General features: G+C 32.0%; 1 protein-coding gene across 1 annotated transcript in view; it reads right to left on the reverse strand.

Moving 5' to 3' along the window:
* Nucleotides 1-21,480, reverse strand: part of LOC145278357 (uncharacterized) — a 72,078-nt gene that overhangs the window by 18,717 nt on the left and 31,881 nt on the right. Inside the window, exons 4-5 of the mRNA XM_080130648.1 lie at nucleotides 7,306-7,432; nucleotides 4,258-4,325 (exon numbers count right to left, since the gene is read on the reverse strand). Of these exons, the coding sequence (XP_079986774.1) occupies nucleotides 4,258-4,325; nucleotides 7,306-7,432 (195 nt within the window). The remainder of the gene's footprint in view (nucleotides 1-4,257; nucleotides 4,326-7,305; nucleotides 7,433-21,480) is intronic.

Here is a 21,480-nt window from a genome sequence, read left to right on the forward strand (position 1 = left end):
AATGAACGGTAACTGGTTTTTAAAATAACAATCTAGACCCGTTAAACGAAAACGGTATACATTGAAAGTAACGATATTTCAAAACAAACTTAATATATATATATATATATATATATATATATATATATATATATATATATATATATATATATATATATATAGGGAGAGAGAGACAGACAGACAGAGAGCCAGACAGAGAGACAGACAGACCGACAGACAGACAAACAGACCCGGACAATGAGATCAATTATACTAGAGATTAATTAATTAATGATTATAAAATATTGTTGACAAGAAATATTATTTATACAAGACGATCCCAGCCTAATAAAATAGCTCAATATACAAGATAGAGCAAAATAAAAATTTTAAACAAAAAATTTATTGGTAATTGTCTGTATTTTTGAGATGAGGTGTTTTCATTGATTAAGATTGTCGGACTGACTTCCTCATCTTGGTTGTAATCGTCACAACACCTGATGAAGGCCGGAGGGCAAAACGGCCGAAACATTGTGACGATTACAACCAAGATGAGGAAGTCAGTCTGACAATCTCAATCAAAAAATTTATTATTTAAAACAAAGAATACAAGAAATGTAAAGTTTTTTTTTTTCCTTAATCCATGAATTTACGATGCATGGCTCATCTCTTCATAAATAAAATAATCATCACCAATAACTGTAAATTTTACTAATTAGCACATATATTTAAAATTAGAGTTGAAGAAATATTTTTAAACAACATAGATAAGAACATCATGAAAAGGATATTTATTCCGAGTTGCACGATTCGAATGGTATAGTTTTATGGCTCATACTGGTTAATAATTGCAATATCGAAAGCAATGTCCAAAATTATAGAATGCAATGACCAGAAGAAGTGGCAAAGATCGTTGGCAACAGCAAAAGTTTAGAGATTTTAAATGCAATTCATTTTAATATTAGGCTCAAGCTTTCTTAACTTCGGTGATCTGACGGGAACCGGTGTGCGAACGTCATCATACCGTATATAGCTACAGCAATTGTGGACAATTTCCTTGCTCTCTATCTATATATCTATAAAAGTGAACGTGTCTGTCTGTCTGTCTGTGTGTCTGTGTGTCTGTCTGTCTGTGTACATTTCCCTACGCAATAACTCTGTCAATTTTTAGTCTATAGACTCGAAATTTGAAATACCGGGTACTGAGATTTGGGAAAATCGATGTGACGGGTGCCAGCCAGAACTTTGGCTGTTAAGGGGTCAAATTTCAACGATTTGACCTTTAAGAACTCTACCAAACTCCTCCGACAATTTTGGGTCTAGACACTTGAAATTTTAGATATATGTTCCTTGAACCTGGATCTAACTTAATAAAGTGATTTGAGCCCGAAACAATAAATGTTAAGGGGTCATAATAGGGGTCAAAGTTTTAAAAAATTAATCATTTTTTTTGTTTTTTTGCTTTTTTTGCACAGCATACACCTCCAAACACCCGAGCAACGCCGGGCACCCCTGCTAGTATATCTATAAAAGTGAAAGTGTCTGCCTGTGTGTGTATGTATCTGTGTACATTTTCCTACGCAATAACTCTGTTAATTTTCAGTTTACAGACTCTAAATTTGATATACAGGGTACTGATATGTCGGAAAATCTATGTGATCCGTTTTCGGCCAGAAATTTGGCTGTTAAGAGGTCAAAGTTCACCGATTTGACCTTGGAGAACTCTACCAAACTCCTCCGACAATTTTGGGTCTAAACACTTGAAATTTTCGATATAGATTCCTTGGACATGGATCTAACTTACTAACTTTATTTGAGCCCAAAACAATAAATGTTAAGGGGTCATAATAGGAGTAAAAGTTTTTTAAAAAATTGACTGTTTTTTTTGTTTTGTTTTGTTTTGTTTTTTGTTTTTTGGGTTTTTTTTTTTTTTTTTGGTCAGCATACACCTCCAAACACCCGGGCAACGCCGGGCTGAAATGTTAGTATATCTATAAAAAGTTAAAGTGGCTGTCTATCTGTGTGTGTGTGTGTGTGTGTGTGTGTGTGTGTGTGTGTGTGTGTGTGTGTGTGCATTTCCCTACGCAATATCTCTGTCAATTTTTAGACTACAGACTCGAAATTTGATATACAGGGTACTGAGATTTGGGAACATCGATGTGATCGGTTTTCGGCCAGAAATTTGTCGATTAAGGGGTCAAAGTTCAACGATTTGACCTTTGAGAACTCTACCAAACTCCTTTAGTCTAAACACTTGAAATTTTAGATATAGGTTCCTTGTACATGGATCTAACTTAATAACTTCATTTGATCCCAAATAATAAATGTTAAGGGGGTCATAATAGGGATCAAAGTTTTAAAAAGTTGGCCGCTTTTTTTTTTTTTTTTGCTCAACGTACACCTCCAAATACCCGGGCAACGCCGGGCACCCATTCTAGTATGTGTATAAAGCTAAACAAAACTTCTATGAACAAAATTTCTTTCCTAGATCTACCCGTTTGTTGAACGCTGTGTCGCGAGGTGCTTCCAACTTGACTATAACGCAATCGTTTTCAAATCAAATGTAAACAAATTCTTGTTGAACTGTGCTCTTAAATAATCAATTTCTGCCCAATTCCAATCATTAATGATCATCACAGTGTTGTCTCATCAGCCAATTGAAATTCATTAACCTTAATCTTGAGTGGTTTTTAAACCTTGATAACCAGTGACCAATTGTCGATTATATTTTTTATTAGAAACTTCTTTAACTCACCTGCGAATGAGGGTCGAATCCGTTTCAAACAGCCTAGGGTGGATACTGCGCTAATAAAAGGCCATCTGTGTATTTATACCTTAAAACCGTATCAAGCTTAAGAAGCTTTAGCTTGACAAACCGACGGACCGATTTCAGGCCACCCGGCAGCTTTTTATGGATTGATACATGTAAATAATTTGAACTTTACGAAATAATACTTTCAATGGTGTGCTTGCTTCTATTCGTTCAAAAACAAGCGCTATCCACGTGATACACTCATCCAAATGTGACTTTAACACAACCGTCAAGGAGATCAACTTTCTCCTTGAACACTTGCTCATAGACATCACTTGCTCATAGACATCACTTGTTCATAGACATCACTTGTTCATAGAGATCACTACCAAAATGAAGAGAAAACACACACACACATTAGGACGGAATTCCACTGAAAGTCTCAAAAAGTCTTAAATAAAAATGGCTTTCACTTTTAATTTAATAACATAAAATAAATTTTAAAAAAAAAACACCATTACTCGTTCTTTCTATGTTTTCGTTCTAAATCTAAAAATCACTCGCTCTATTTCCATGATGAGTTTTTCTTCTTTCGCTTTTATCTTTTTAAAACTGTTGAATTTGAAATACTTTATAAGATCGGACGTCCAACTTTCAATCGCTGATAAACATCACTACAAAAATTAGGACAATTTTTCATTTTTGTTCCTTTTCTCCACGTTAAAAAACGACCCTGGTGTCTAACTCTGCCCTCGTGTGGAGGCATTGTAAATAGGAACATAAAATAATTTTAAAAAAAAAAACACCATTACTCGTGCTTTCTATGTTTTCATTTGAAATCGAAAAATGTAATTTCCTGCAACTGGACTGCCCTAAAAACTTATTGCATTTCTACACAAAATTTCATAAATTTATAAAACCGTGTTTTCTTTTTAAATAATCATTCGAGAATCACGTCTTAATCTGAAACTGGCTCTTTTTTTCTGTTTTATGAAAATCGCTCCAGACAGTGCATGGAGCCACTTAATGTAAGAAGCTAAAGGTATAAAACTTCAATATCACAAACTACCTAACAATAAAAACAGTTATTGTTCCCCTTTTGTCAGAAACATCACTGTTGAAATATGAGGACTAAAAGACTAAAGGAAGCGACGAAGTTGGAGAAATGAAGGCCAAGATCCATTTTCTAGTCTTCGTTGTGGTTAGATTTATTATACAATTTCCGTATAAATTATGCTTCAAAAGGGTCCGCAGGAGTATTTATATTTACATAAAATAACGGCTTAATCGGTAATGTTAATATAAGAACTAAGAAAGAAAGAAAATATTTTAAATTTGAAAAAAAAGAGAAGAAAAAAACGAAATAAGAAAGGTCAAGGATGGCTCTCATGGAAATAGAGCGAGTGATTCCTTTTCTGACTTCATGTTAGACGGCGAGGGTGGGAGTTGTCGGACTTGCTATTTATTTATCGCTTAAATTTTATATTTTATTTGTAAACTTCTTTTTCTGACTTTATTTTACTCACCATCATTAAAGCCCTTTCAGCCACTCCATGGAAAAGAGAGTCCAAATCAAGGTCCAATAATCCACTTTCTAAAAATAAAGAATAAATGCATGAGAAAAAAACATGTGTGTGTGTGTGTGTGTGTGTGTGTGTGTGTGTGTGTGTGTGTGTGTAAATAATGATCTTTATTATTGTTCTCCAGGATACTCAAGTATTTTTCTTAATTCGTAGAGTTTCGAAGAAATGCATTCTTTTCATCAGAAGAAAGATATTAGTAAAAGAATATCATAGTGAATGGCATTAATTGAAACAATCCTCTCATGTGAAGAACGCATCGTTATATCAAAAATATATTTTCAAATAGATGTTTTGTTTTTCCTTAATTTCATTTATCCGGAGAAAGTCTCACAATAAAGACAAAACGTTGATGAAAACATTACTTGGTTGTTTCCGTCTGTCTGTCTGTCTGTCTGTCTGCCTGTCTGTCTGTCTGTCTCTCTCTCTCTCCCTCTCTCTCTCTCTCTCTGTCTCTCTCTCTCTCTCTCTCTCTCTCTCTCTCTCTCTCTAGCTGACGCCATATCCACCTGTTGATGTTTCCATGTGTCTATCGTTTGATATCGTGTCTAACACCCGAGAAGTTGGTTGCGTTCCCAGGACGTTCCTCAACCAAGTAATTCTCCCCGGAAACGATACTGTCACATATATATATATATATATATATATATATATATATATATATATATATATATATATATATAGTCATCCACATACAGTACTGTTTCGTTGTTCCACAGCTCATCAGTGCGGCTAGACAAGCAACTACCTTAGGCCAAGATCGAAACCTGATATCATATTGTTTTCGGTTTCTAGATGTAAATCCAATAAAATTTCAGTGCTTATGAAATAGTACTAACAGATAAATCTGTATTACAATATAAATTCTTTTTGTATGCAAATATATTTTGTCTACATATGTGCATACATGTTTCAGCTGAGATTTCATTCGAAATTCAGCTTGAATAGAGAAAATTACATTCTTTTGCTTTTTTGAGGTGGGGATGGGACTAGAAAGAGATTGGTGGAGGAGGCAAACTATCAATCTGCTCAGACTCACTTGCTTATTCACATACCAGCAACATCAGTACATTAATGCGTATGTACGTTTTCTCTTACATTGTCTATTGGTTTTATCGTTATGGTTCATCCTCATCTCGGTTATAATTTCACACACTTCGTTTCCTACAATGTATTGGTAGGTTTAGGCCACACGCTTTTATTAGACTATCAATATCGGTCAAACTATACATACACGCTCTAGCCTATATCTATATATATTATAAAAAAATTATCTCAAATTTCAAGATGTTGGCGATCTTACCGTTTATTTCTTTAAGTTCGTTAAAATGCGCAATTCTTGACACCGCCTGTTTTGTAGTGCAGAAGCATTCATGTAATTATTATGTCAATTTTATTTTACATTTATTCCGCCCTTAAATCATTAGAAGAAAAAGAACATATCAACTTTAAAAGTGAATAAATGGTCTGATTACAAAGCATGAAAATTGGAAGTGAAGTTGCAATTATTTTTCAATTTGTTGCACAACGAGAAGGAACAGCAGAGTGTGCCGGTTTTCTGGACCATGTAAGTTGTTCAAACTGGTATTTTTTCGAGCTATTTTGAGGTAAACGTTTGATGAATACGTGACTAATTATGCAGCAATAACATAATTTTGCAAACTTGTTAGTCTCGATGCGAGACACTAATGTAATGGCTACCTTTTGAAAAGTAATAAATTACCAACTGTAAAAAAAAGCTAGATATTTGGAAATTGGAAAATTATTATATTACACTATATATGCTCTGGAAACCAATAAAAAGGCATTGATTGAGCTTCGATTTATTTTTTAAAAAATTTTGAATTCCATTTTTTATATAAAAATCTTTATTTATGAGAAAAGTTGGTTAATCCATTACGATTGGTATATAAAAACTGAGTACGTTTCAAGTAAATGATTAACCTATATATATATATATATATATATATATATATATATATATATATATATATATATATATATATATATATATATATATGTATATATATATATATATATATATACATATATATATATGACCAGTTTCGACGCTCGGCGTTGTCCGGTCGGTCGTATAATACGCTTAAACATGATATTTTAATTTATGCAGATTATTAGAGATTAGATTAGAGAATCAATCTTCTATCGAATGCTGTATATTATGAGGAATTATTTGTCCGGTAAACTAATTCGCAAAAAAAATAAAGTTAAAAAAATAATAATGATAATGTCGTTCATCAAATACTGTCTGTGTTTGTTTACAATATCACGTCAGATGATATTTGGGCCTAGCGATGAATGGCATGGGAAAGTTACTTCCCCCCTCTCCTTCGGTAAAATTTACACGTTTACCCCATAAATCTGTTCTTACGAGTTATTTTATTTATTTGTTTATTTTATGATCAACGATTAACTCCTAATGAGTCTGTTGATGAAAAGGGCCCCTCGGGTTTTGCCGGCCATTTTGTTTAAAGCAATGTGTGTGTGTGCGTGTGCGTGTGTGTGTGTGTGTGTGTGTGTGTGTGTGTGTGTGTGTGTGTGTGTGTGTGTGTGTGTGTGTGTGTGTGTGTGTGTGTGGTTAAAATGAAGTTTAAGCCGTATGTATTACAGGGGGTTTTCTAACATGCTAGCTTATTGTAGTTAAAAGTACTTAGTAATGACCATCATTCAATTCCGGGCAACACCGGGTCTCCATGCCAGGGTGAAGGTAATAAGAAAGAGAGAGAGAGGAGAAAGACGATTAGTGAGAGGGGAGAGAAGATCTACAATGATGCTGCAATGTAAACATGTATTCAACTCGGCAAATTTTATACATTTTATTTCCAAATATTTATGAAAACAAATTAAAAATTCCAAGATTTTCATAAATATTTAACAATGACGTATAACAAATATTGATCGAACGAAACACAGGTCGTCTATTAATTTTATAAGTAAGAATTCTAAATGAAATGACTTAAATATAAAAATTACCTTCGAAATCAACGATGTCTGCCATCAAATCCTGTACGAATTTATCCAACATGGCTTCTGTCATATTTAGTCCTTTGGCAATACTGTCAGCAGCTCGTCTCAAATTAGAAAACGTTCGAATTGTGAACTGAAAATAAAACAAATGATTGGTTAATATTGCAAATAAGTTTACATTTACAACAAGAACATAGATTAGTCGTCTGACAACGTAAGGATGGGAATTGATCTTATCTATGCCTTACTTCTACATATGAATTATTTTGGCTTTACTTCTACAAATGAATTATTTTGGCCTTATATCCGCATATGATTTATTTTGGCCTTACTTCTACATATAAATTATTATGGCCTTACTTCTACATATGATTAATTTTGGCCTTACTTCTTCATATGATTAATTTTGGCCTTACTTCTTCATATGAATTATTTTGGTCTTACTTCTACAAATGAATTATTTGGACCTTACTTCTTCATATGAATTGGCCTTACTTCTACAAATGAATTATTTTGGCCTTACATCTACATATGATTTATTTTGGCCTTACTTCCTACATATGACTTATTTTGGCCTTACTTCTTCATATGAATTATTTTGGCCTTACTTCTTCATATGAATTATTTTGGCCTTACTTCTTCATATAATTTATTTTGGCCTTACTTCCAGAAATAAATTATTTTGGCCTTACTTCTACATATAAATTATTTTGGCCTTACTCCTAGATATAAATTAATTTGGCCTTACTTGTACATATGATTAATTTTGGCCTTACTTCTACATATGATTTATTTTGGCCTTACTTCTACATATGATTTATTTTGGCCTTACTTCTTCATATGAATTATTTTGGCCTTAGTTCTACATATGATTAATTTTGGCCTTACTTCTTCATATGATTTATTTTGGCCTTACTTTTTCATATGATTAATTTTGACCTTACTTCTTCATATGAATTATTTTGGCCTTACTTCTACAAATGAATTATTTTGGCCTTATATCTAAATATGATTTATTTTGGCCTTACTTCCAGAAATGAAGTATTTTGGCCTTACTTCTACATATAAATTATTTGGGCCTTACTTCTACATATGATTAATTTTGGCCTTACTTCTACATATGAATTATTTTGGCCTTACTCCTACACATGATTTATTTTGGCCTTACTTCTTCATATGAATTATTTTGGCCTTACTTCTACATATGATTAATTTTGGCCTTACTTCTTCATATGATTAATTTTGGTCTTACTTCTTCATATGAATTATTTTGGGCTTACTTCTACAAATGAATTATTTGAGCCTTACTTCTTCATATGAATTGGCCTTACTTCTACAAATGAATTATTTTAGCCTTACTTCTTCATATGATTTATTTTGGCATTACTTCTTCATATGATTTATTTTGGCCTTACTTCTTCAAATAATTTATTTTGGCCTTACTTCTTCATATGAATTATTTTGGCCTTACTTCTACAAATGAATTATTTGGGCCTTACTTCTTCATATGAATTGGCCTTACTTCTACAAATGAATTATTTTAGCCTTACTTCTTCATATGAATTATTTTGGCCTTACTTCTACAAATGATTTATTTTGGCCTTACTTCTTCATATGAATTATTTTGGCTTTACTTCTTCATATGATGTATTTTGTCCTTACTTCTTCATATGAATTATTTTGGCCTTACTTCTACAAATGAATTATTTTAGCCTTACTTCTTCATATGAATTATTTTGGCCTTACTTCTTCATATGATTTATTTTGGCCTTACTTCTTCATATGATTTATTTTGGCATTACTTCTTCATATGATTTATTTTGGCCTTACTTCTTCAAATAATTTATTTTGGCCTTACTTCTTCATATGAATTATTTTGGCCTTACTTCTACAAATGAATTATTTGGGCCTTACTTCTTCATATGAATTGGCCTTACTTCTACAAATGAATTATTTTAGCCTTACTTCTTCATATGAATTATTTTGGCCTTACTTCTACAAATGATTTATTTTGGCCTTACTTCTTCATATGAATTATTTTGGCCTTACTTCTTCATATGATGTATTTTGTCCTTACTTCTTCATATGAATTATTTTGGCCTTACTTCTACAAATGAATTATTTTAGCCTTACTTCTTCATATGAATTATTTTGGCCTTACTTCTACAAATGAATTATTTTAGCCTTACTTCTTCATATGATTTATTTTGGCCTTACTTCTTCATATGATTTATTTTGGCCTTACTTCTTCATATGAATTATTTTAGCCTTACTTCTTCATATGATTTATTTTGGCATTACTTCTTAATATGATTTATTTTGGCCTTACTTCTTCATATGATTAATTTTGGCCTTACTTCTTCATATGATTAATTTTGGTCTTACTTCTACAAATGAATTATTTGGGCCTTACTTCTTTACATGAATTGGCCTTACTTCTACAAATGAATTATTTTAGCCTTACTTCTTCATATGATTTATTTTGGCCTTACTTCTTCATATGATTTATTTTGGCCTTACTTCTTCATATGATTAATTTTGGCCTTATTTCTTCATATGATTAATTTTGGTCTTACTTCTTCATATGAATTATTTTGGCCTTACTTCTTCATATGATTTATTTTGGCCTTACTTCTTCATATGAATTATTTTTGCCTTACTTCTACAAATGATTTATTTTGGCCTTACTTCTTCATATGAATTATTTTGGCCTTACTTCTTCATGTGATTTATTTTGGCCTTACTTCTTCATATGAATTATTTTGGCCTTACTTCTACAAATGAATTATTTTAGCCTTACTTCTTCATATGATTTATTTTGGCATTACTTCTTAATATGATTTATTTTGGCCTTACTTCTTCATATGATTTATTTTGGCCTTACTTCTTCATATGAATTATTTTGGGTTTACTTCTACAAATGAATTATTTGGGCCTTACTTCTTCATATGAATTGGCCTTACTTCTACAAATGAATTATTTTAGCCTTACTTCTTCATATGATTTATTTTTCATTACTTCTTCATATGAATTATTTTGGCCTTACTTCTTCATATGATTAATTTTGGCCTTACTTCTTCATATGATTAATTTTGGTCTTACTTCTTCATATGAATTATTTTGGGCTTACTTCTACAAATGAATTATTTTAGCCTTACTTCTTCATATGAATTATTTTGGCATTACTTCTTCGTATGATTTATTTTGGCCTTACTTCTTCAAATGATTTATTTTGGCCTTACTTCTTCATATGAATTATTTTGGTCTTACTTCTTCATATGAATTATTTTGGGCTTACTTCTACAAATGAATTATTTTAGCCTTACTTCTTCATATGATTTATTTTGGCATTACTTCTTCATATGAATTATTTTGGCCTTACTTCTCCATATGATTAATTTTGGTCTTACTTCTTCATATGAATTATTTTGGCCTTACTTCTACAAATGAATTATTTGGGCCTTACTTCTTCATATGAATTGGCCTTACTTCTACAAATGAATTATTTTAGCCTTACTTCTTCATATGATTTATTTTGGCATTACTTCTTAATATGATTTATTTTGGCCTTACTTCTACAAATGGCCTTATATCTACATATGATTTATTTTGGCCTTACTTCCACATATAAATTATTTTGGCCTTACTTCTTCATATGAATTATTTTAGCCTTACTTCTTCATATGAATTATTTTGGTCTTACTTCTACAAATAAATTATTTTTGCTTTACTTCTACATATGATTTGTTTTGGCCTTACTTCTACATATGAATTATTTGGGGAGTTCAAAATACTATTTATCTAATAAGGTTAAAATTTTGCAATGTGGTTACTGTTTTCAAAAGTCGTGAGCTCCATACATCACACTTGGAAAAAACGGATTCTTATTTTTAAAAATAAGCTGTCGAACGACACGGAAACATTAAGTCGTTAAACGTCTAATTTTTATTATATTGAACAATACATTTGGTTTAAATGTTATTCAGATAATTGAGTCTCAAACCAGAGAGCGGAACGGACGCGGAAAACGCCACCGAGATCAAGTAACGGTGCGTATTCTTTCTTGATGACCCGATATTATTAAGAGGTCGGATTGAAATACGCTACAAGTGAAAACAGCCGATGAACACGATTGTATACAAATCTACAGAGTAAGCTGTTTTATCTAAACAACAATATCTTCTCTTGGTCGATCGCTTCATGACGGTAGTAATTATCATTCTTGTTATCAAACGGCATCAGATACATCATAGGAAAGTTAAAATTCCTCCATAAATTCGATCATTACCGACCATTTTAAGATCAAAATCCAAGGTCAATGTCATATGAGATGATGAACTTTATTAACATGGGCCGATGAACAGAAACGGAATTACCTCCAAAAGTGTGACATTTACCTTCTCAGTATTATACATTTTGAACTTTTGCTTAGATCTCTCAACATTGTTTTGTCTCTATCTCTCTCTCTCCCTCTCTCTCTCTCTCTCTCTCTCCCAAATTAAATTCGTATAAATCAATATGGTAAGACAATTTGAACAGCTTTAAACTGGTATTATATTTAGGTTATTAGGACTACTGTTCTCATCTTACAACGTTTCGGCCGATATAACGTCCAACCTTCTTCATGTTTAATTTGGGAATATATATATAGTAATCTGTAGTAATCCTCGCGAATAATTGTGTTAAAGTTCCCACACTGACATCAAACTGTGTATAGATTGTCCTTATAGACAAACGACGGTCCTCCTTATCCATGAAATTCTTTATTTGGCCAATCAACTCTAATGTTTTTACTTCCTTACTCCATCCACACCTCTCATTATCCCTCATTGAATCCCTGCATCCTTTGAATCTCTTATGCCACTCAAAATCTGATGCTCCATTTTTCCAAGATGGTCTAAAGGCAGTCTAAAGCATTCCATATATTTCTATGGCATTTTTTCGAGTTTAAAACATAATTTATTACATATTGGTCTTCTAAAGTGTCCTCACGCCCGGATTGCATTTTTGAAATTCACCAGCTGTGAGCATGAGGCTTTACTAGGACGTATTCCAATTCCTGCTGTAGCTGTTTATTTGAACCTGAAACCATAAAACTTGGTCAGTCGTCTCATTAGATGTATAGCAATAACATACTGAATTTTCAAGTATCTGCGACAATTTGAAATGCATGTACAAAAAGTCTTGAAACTTATTGAAAGCACCGCATAAAATTATATGTGGCTATTTCATACAAGGGAATAGCATGCCCTCGTTTCGTCAAGCATAAACCAGGTAACAGTCTTAAGGAATTCGCAATTGTATTTCCAGTATAATCAGCATTGACGATTGAACCTTAAAACTTACAGAAGTCTGTCACTTAGAACTTAGTTAACATAGTGCTTAGTACCGAGTTTTTTTGTTTTTTGTTTTTTTTTTGGGGGGGGGGTATCCGGTTATAGCTGATGGAACGAGAGAATGTTATCTTTGTGGATTAAATAAATGTTTCCGTTCGACAAATAAAAAACCTGAAGAAAGCCGGGGGTTACATTGGTCGAAGCATGGTGAGAATAACACTTAGGATGGGAATAGTAGTTCGAATAATCAAAATTATCTAAAAAAATTCAGAAACTTTCTCACATTCTTTGTTGAATCAGTTACATGCAGGAGGGAACACGTAAACGTTGATTTATGAAATGGATTGGATGCGAAGAGCTCGTTAGTCAGCATCAGTAACCATTTCAGCATCATTTTTCCTTTATTTTACGTTTACTTCGTTGAATGTTCGATTTTCCATTCTGATTTATTTAATTGATTATAATCTGATAGACAAGTCGCGCAATCTATGTTCAGATTCGCGAGGGGATGTTTATGTATTGTACCAAGGGATTCTAAAATATCACGCATTACTACGTTCACTATCGCTTAATTTCGGTATATTCAACGTAATATAACCATAATAGCAGGGAGACCCGACGTTGCCCGGAATTGAATAATGATTAACGAATATTTCACACTCCTATGTGTCTATTGTCATCGAAATCCGTAAAATCGCCCGCGAGGAAGCTTCACATGCCTCCATTATAAAATTATTTTATATAAACTTCTTTCCAGTTAACGAAAAAAAAAACATTAAGAAATTTACGTGCGGGGTTTGAACTTATAGACCACGTCATGCAAATAAAAACAAAAGAAAACACGTAAATTTTCAATTCTTATAAAATGTTTGCAGTTTATGAAAAAAAAATTAAGAAATTTACATGCGGAGTTTGAACCTACAGATCACGTCATGCAAAAAAAAGCACGCTATCAACTTACCCACAGTATAATTTTCACGGCCCATTGTTCTATCATTCTTGCTAAGCGACGACATGGAAAAAATAGCTTTACCGATTATTAATAAATTAAAATAACGGTTTCGATTATCGATTATCGGTAATTATCAGGGGTATTCTGAGACAAAACTTAACTAAGATCACTCCCAGACTTATACACTAAAGTTCTGTACATTTTAAAAATCTGTTCAGCCGTTTTGGAATCTATAAGAAATGAACTCACACTCACAGACAAAGTTGCATTTATATAATTGTAGAGATTATGAGCTAAAACATTATAAATCTTATAATTCATACAATTCACGAATGTGAATACTTTATGGTTTTCTTAAGTTTCAAGCTGAGAATCATTGGACACGTACTTGTTCAATAGTTTGATGGGATCGAATATAATGAAGATCGATAACTAGATAAAACATCGCTTACTTAAATAGAAAAATTGTCCGTTGGGTAATAACTGCATACGTGGTAATTTGTATATATAATTTAAGGGTGAACTCTGGGAGTAATATAAATTCTAGCAATAATAAAAGGATACATATAAAAACCTTGATAAAACGATATTGATATAAAACGATATTGATATAAAACGATATTGATATAAAACGATATTGATATAAACAATATAAAATTACTTATTTAATGTGATAAGAATTTGCACATTCAATAATCTGAGCATTAGATTGAGAAGAAAGGTCCTGTGGAATTTCGAATTTTGATTTCAAATGATATATTTTCAAATAAGTTTTTATTATAATACCTTTACTTTATATATCATTTTAAAGAGAAAGTTTAGCTCTACCTAATCGTTTTAATTACAATAGGTTTAAAACAATTGTCTGCTTTTTAGAAAATTGGATGCAAAGTATAAAAACAGCAAATTCGCACAATTTTTGTATTTCAATTCAAGGTAGGCCAAAAAGCTGCTGAAACAGCTCGCGATATCAACGAAGCGTTTGGCCTAGGAACCACTAATGAACGCACCATACAATGGTGGTTTAAGAGAACTTGTTTCTGAATTATCCTCCAATACAATGCCAGACCGCATGTTGCTAAAATGAACCTAAAGAAGTTGAACGAATTGGGCCACGAAAATATGCCTCATCCGCCATACATTCCAAACCTCTCACGTACCGACTACAACTTTTTCAAGCATCTCGACAACTTTCTGCGTGAGAAATACTTCAAAAACCTAAGCAATATCAAAAATGCCTTCAGCGACTTTATTGCCACCAGAACGCAAGACTTTTACGTTACTGGCATGAATTGCGTTGGAAAAATGTGTTGATTCTGATGGTTCTAATTTCAGTCAAGTTTTGTTTAAGCCGAGATATGTTCATCTGAATTTAAACGTACAAAAAAACCGCGAGCACTTTCTTCTCAACCTTATATAAAAGTATATTTATATAAGCATGCATGGGAATGTAAAAATAAAGGTAAAACCATTTACTATGATATTAAAACTAACACAAAGGACACATATGTAACTAGTAGAAATAATAATAATAATAATAATAATAATAATAATAATAATAATAATAATAATAATAATAAACCAACTTCGGACAACGACAACCGCACTAGAAATAAAGATAAAAATACTAATAACGAACAAGATAAATGCAAGTGTAGATAACGCACACTTTGCCCAACTCAAAATAAATGTCTAGCCAAAAGCACTGTTTACCAGGCCACAATATTTGAGTAAAAAAACCTGAATAACAAGAAATATTACGTAGGTATGACTTCCTTAGATTTCAAAACTCGAAATTATGACCACAAGCGTACATTCAATAATAAAAATCACCGAATGAAAACAACTCTAGCAAACAAATACTGGGAACTCAAGGAAAGCGGACGTTCACCGATAGCCGAATGGAAAATAGTAAGACAAGTAAACACATGTAGAGACCTAGACGATCCATGTAGAAAAATTTGCTATCCTATACTTTAAAGAACCCCAACATGTATTAAACTGTAGGAGAGAAATAGCGAACAACTGTGTTCACAGGATAACATATACTCTAGGATAAAGATACAAAATAACTTTAAAACTAACAATAACAATAGAAAATAAACAAATAAACAAATACATAAACATGCATATACATAAATTGGCTGATTAGGAAGGGTGCAGGGGAAGCTAGAAGGCTGATTGGCTAACTAAAAACGCGGTAGAATGTGCGTATATAAAAACGTCAGACAACCACAAAATTCTCGCATATTCCTGATGAATCCTATCGTGGATAAAACGCGGAATATTCTGTGTAGCTTAATCCCCATATATATTTTATAACTTCCTACTTACTATATATATATATATATATATATATATATATATATATAATCACAGCCCGCCTCACAATCCAAACAGGACATTACCACTACCTCCTCCCATTTAAATAATACAAAAAATAAATAAATAAATAAATAAAATAACAATAATATACTAAGAGAAACTTAATAAATAAAACAGCAGTATATATATATATATATAAAAAATTTAATTAAAATTGAAAGTTACTGAAGTAATACAAACCAACTAAAATCAAAAGTTAATACAAACTAACTAAAATTAAAAGTTAGTTGAAGTAATACAAACATATTAAAATAAAAAATAAATAAATAAATATAATAATCTACTACCACTCATGAAAATAAATAAATTAACAACTCCCAAGGAATGTCACCCCTATTCCCCTTCCCTTCCTCTCACCTATCTTCCTACCCCCAGCAACACTAACCTAAACACCCAGCTGCCGACCCCGATCTCTCCTCCTCTCTCACATCCCGCCCCTACAGTAGTCGACCGGACGCAGCCCAGCAGCGACTCAAGCGACCCAGAAAAGCAGAGACACCCACACATCAGCAGAAAAAACAAAATAAATAAGTAAATAAATAATAGTAATAATGATAAAGACAACATAACAGAGAACAATAAAAAAGCTCACGCTAAAACAAGTTATAAACCAAAAAATAAATAAATAAATAAAATAAAAATAAATACAAATAAATAAAAAAATAAAAATAGCAAATTTATAAACATGTTAATTACCTAATCATACCATACATAAATCCCCCACTCACATTTGCCCCGAGGCCTCACATAGCTACACAACTTCCGGCCCTTCATCCAGCATGCTTTGAATCGACCTGTTATGCACACCATTTGAAAAAGGAAAATTTTTCCGAAATTAATAATGGAATAGGTCGCACAGACTTACAAGTAAGACATTTTACCATACAACTGAATTAATATATATATATATATATATATATATATATATGTACTTATTGATTTGTAAATCGCCACTTGTTCTCGTCTCCTCTTACCAACAGCGACTATAATTCATTCCTCGCATTGTGACAGCCTTCTAAATCTCTTTTACACATATATATATATATATATATATATATATATATATATATATATATATATATATATATATATATATATATATATAGTTCTTCGAAATAAGAAGAGTTATTTTCTTGTTGCTCAGTATAGTTCCGGATAAATAACTAGATATGGTAAAAGAAGGATAATACGTGCATATTTTGAGTTAACGACAAGAAGTTAAATAATTTCAAAATTTGACACAATTACAATTATTTCGAATCGTCTGAAAGAAGTTTCAGTTCATAGCCTTAAATATCTTTAATTTCCGTTACACAATTTTAACAATTATCAGCACAGCCATATGATCCTAATTATTTTCATCTATTAAACAATGTGCTCTGATGAACTTACACACTTGTGCCCCCCTCGACGCACTTCCGATTCAGCCAAATCACATGGCTTCATTTTCGAGTACAGTAGATAGCAGATGCTAATAGTTTCGTCCAACGAACTACTAACCTTTGGAATTCCTTCCCTGTTTCCTACTTTTTTGAATATACTAACATGTAGAATTTTTAATGCACTGCGAACGGACATCTCGCTGCTCAACTCCCCACAATTCCCTGTTAGACACGATCCCAAATATTAGTTCCTTACGTCGAAGAGGCAATAAGCCTTTTTGGGGGTGAAAAGGTGTGAAAACAATATTTATAATTCTGATTAATAATTCGGATAGCTATATAAGAAGAAGAACTAGGTGTAATGTTTTCGATTATAGTAATAATTTATTACTAGCAGGACCTGTTTAAATCCCACAGGGGGCTCATTCATATGTAATATATGTATGTTGGCTTTCTGGGGATGTTTAGTGTAAATGGAAAAGTTCCAATATTATTTTAGCTTTTTTGTTAAAACTGCAAAAGTACTAATCTAAGTCAGCACGAACGCCGGCAAATCCCGGTTGTAAAGTACGCTTAAATATATTTTAATTCTTTCAGATTTCATGTATATAATTATAGAGTAAGTGTTCTATCGATTCTTATATATTATAAAGTTGCGATTTCAAAAATAAAAAATATATATGCATATGACTTGGTGCATTAGCTTGAATCGAAACCGAAACCAAAACTTATGAATAATTCTTGATAAAATTATTTATAAAAAAAATAGATGACTTAAGTGCCATCAGCAATATTAGAAACCGAAACCAAAACTTATGAAGAATTCTTGGTAAAATTATTTATGACAAGAAATGGTAGTACATAACAATTAAACGACCCGGGGGTAAGCGTGACACAGAAAATAACACACACGCTATTGTATTAATATATATGCGTACACGATTGCTTTAATAAAAAAGATTGTAAATAAATACTGCACTCATAAATCTGTCTTGGAAAATATCATGTGGGGCGCCATGGACGAATAATCCATCCAATCCGTGTTGTTAAATATTGAGTCACTCAGATTATGTTGCGAAATTATTTAGTTTGATAGACATGGCCTGACCCCAGGGCATCCTGACCTCGTGCGCGAGTAGACACATAGTCGATTGCTTATTCGAGTTTGATAACAAGATGAATTTATATTTACATAAATAAAATATATCGTCAAGATTTAATTGTCATGGTCTCCACTTTCGTACATGATATATGTAGGGACGGCCAATGAAAGTGAAGGTCGTTTTTTAACTAAAAGATTAATATATGTGATTTTTTTACATGGAAGTCACCACTTATCAAGGCCCGGAAGCCACTCGAGGATAAGGGTTATTGCATGTACAGTAATCAATGGGATAGTATCGTAGTAATCGTTAGTAATGGAGATCTGATAAAGTGTCTTACTTAAGGGGCGGTTTATGAGGAATTTGTTTATGTTGGACTTGAAGACATCCAAATTGTAGTCAGGTGGGAAACTGGAAAACGGAAGAGAGTTCAACAGGCGTGCACTTCTAAGAAAGAAGCTTTGTTCATGGAATCTACGTTTTGATTTAGGCACAGATAAAGAGTGGGGGGAAATTATTGATAGTGGTTTTAGCTAGACGGGTGTTTATCGTGAAAGATTGGCGAGGGGGCAAAGACTGGAGCTCAGACGAGTAATTCCTATGGAAATAATGATAAAACAACGACAGGCTCGCAACGTCCCTTCTGTGGGAGAGAGGTTGCAGGGAAGAGAAAAGAACACCTTTCATGAATACTGAAATTTTCGTCAGTACTTTTATGTGTGTGTGTTTATATACATGTATATGTGATTGTGTGTATTTGTCTGTATCAAATTTTATAACATAATGTTTTATAATTACACTGTGAAACACTCTAAAAGATTGCAAGACAAATAAAATAACGGTATGCAGCACTGAAAAAAAGCACAGGAAATCTGTGACTATTTTTATATGGCATGGAAAATCCATTTCTGGCTTTCTTTTGTCGAATTAGGTACCTTTTTTTGCAAGATTGTCATTTTCGAGAATTTGATTGAGAATCTTACTGATGCAAGCGATAAACATAGTGAGAGATTCCATGAGGATACTTCAGTGATGGCGAAACGTTTTAAACTGAACTGACCTCTGGCATGTTGGCAGATTACTGCTAGACTATAAAAAAGAAAGGGTCACACTCAACACAAGATGGTTAGGAGTATAAATGTTGTTCAAACTGACAATTCTTTCTTTTTCGTTTCATTCATAAACCACAACAATAAAATATGATTCATAATACATAATAATCTAGAGGAATATTGATCAGTTTAGTATCAGGATATTTTTCTCATAACGAAATAGTGTCGTATAATTCTTTAGACCTGAAATTTGTTGCAGTGTCATTTTTAATACAATAAAATGTGTGCTCAATATGGAGGATAGAGCAGTATTAGAAAAGATGAAATTATAATGAAACAAATGTAAACTTTATATTTGTTTCATTAAAGTCAAACAATACAAGAAAGATTTTTTTAATCTTTCAATCTACGTTGAATGTTGATTTTTAACCTATTTAATATATTCTTCATGTTATATGTTCCAAGCAACGATAATATACATATATAGAGAGATAAATACTATACATATATATATAGATACTATACATATATATATAGATACTATACATATATATATAGATACTATACATATATATATAGAGATACTATACACACACAGACATATATATATATATATATATATATATATATATATATATATATATATATATACAGCAGGCTCCCTCAGTCTTAGACAGACTATGGATACCCACGGAGGGTTGCTTGCGTGTGACATTTTTGTAGCAGGAGGTGCGCAATCTCTAACAACACCTCTACTGAGCCGGAATTGTTGAATACCAGTGGCAAGTGAAGTACAGGACGACTGGAAAGAAATGCCGAGATAAGCGGAGAGCACATACAGCACTTAGAATTCCCAAATGATCACCCATCTGGTACTAACCAGGTTCAACGTTGCTTAACTTCGGTGATCTGACGAGAACCGGGGTGTTAACGCGATTATGCTGCGTATATATATATATATATATATATATATATATATATATATATATATATATATATATATATATATATATATATACATAGTAATTTATGAAATATATATGGCGACTAAGCTACACTGAATATTCTGCGTTTAGTGGATGAAACGCAGAATATTCAGTGTAGCTTAGTCGCCATATATATTTTATAAATTACTAACTAGCTCTACCTACGTATTGAGCACTTTTGAAGTAAATACTTAAAGTTTACGCATAAATCTATACTTTCGTATATTAAATTTATGTGAGTAAATGAAGTAGTTATATATATATACATACATATATATATATATATATATATATATATATATATATAGTGCAAAATTTTGTTGAAAATTCAAAGACTCACGTTTTCTTTTTTATAACCTTCGTTTATTTCCTGGATTTTTCCATTACAGCTGTTTCATTAATGAGTGGCAATTTTATGATTTATGTTTCCGTAAAATTACCACGAGAGTGACCTCCCTTGCATCGGGTAATATAATATGAATTCAAACACTAAGCAAAAAAAACAATATTAAAATAAACACGCATAAATATAGGAATAAAATTATATAAAATTATATGATAATTGAAAAAAACAAATAGGAAAAACAAGGAAAATTAAAACAAAAATAAATAATTAATAAATAAAAAATAAAAATACGGAAGTACGGGTTAAAACGGAAAACTATCTTTACATAACACCAAAAGATGGAGGAAGTGAGGCAGCATGGCTGTGGAAATCTTTTTACCCGAATACGATGTCCGCATGTTAAAAATATACCATTTGTTGTAAAAATCTAATGGATAAACATCTGAAGAAGTTGGTGAAGACAGAATATTTTTACGGAAACATAAATCGTAAAATTGCCACTCATTAATGAAACATCTGTAATGGAAAAATCCAGGAAATAAACGAAGGTTATAAAAAAGTAAACGTGAGTGTTTGAATTTTCAACAAAACTTTGCACTATATATGCTCTGTCCCTATTAAATAGACACATTGAGCTTA

Source organism: Euprymna scolopes, chromosome 6, assembly GCF_053919585.1.
Source record: "Euprymna scolopes isolate OS-2025 chromosome 6, ASM5391958v1, whole genome shotgun sequence".
Taxonomy (NCBI): Eukaryota; Metazoa; Mollusca; class Cephalopoda; order Sepiida; family Sepiolidae; genus Euprymna; species Euprymna scolopes.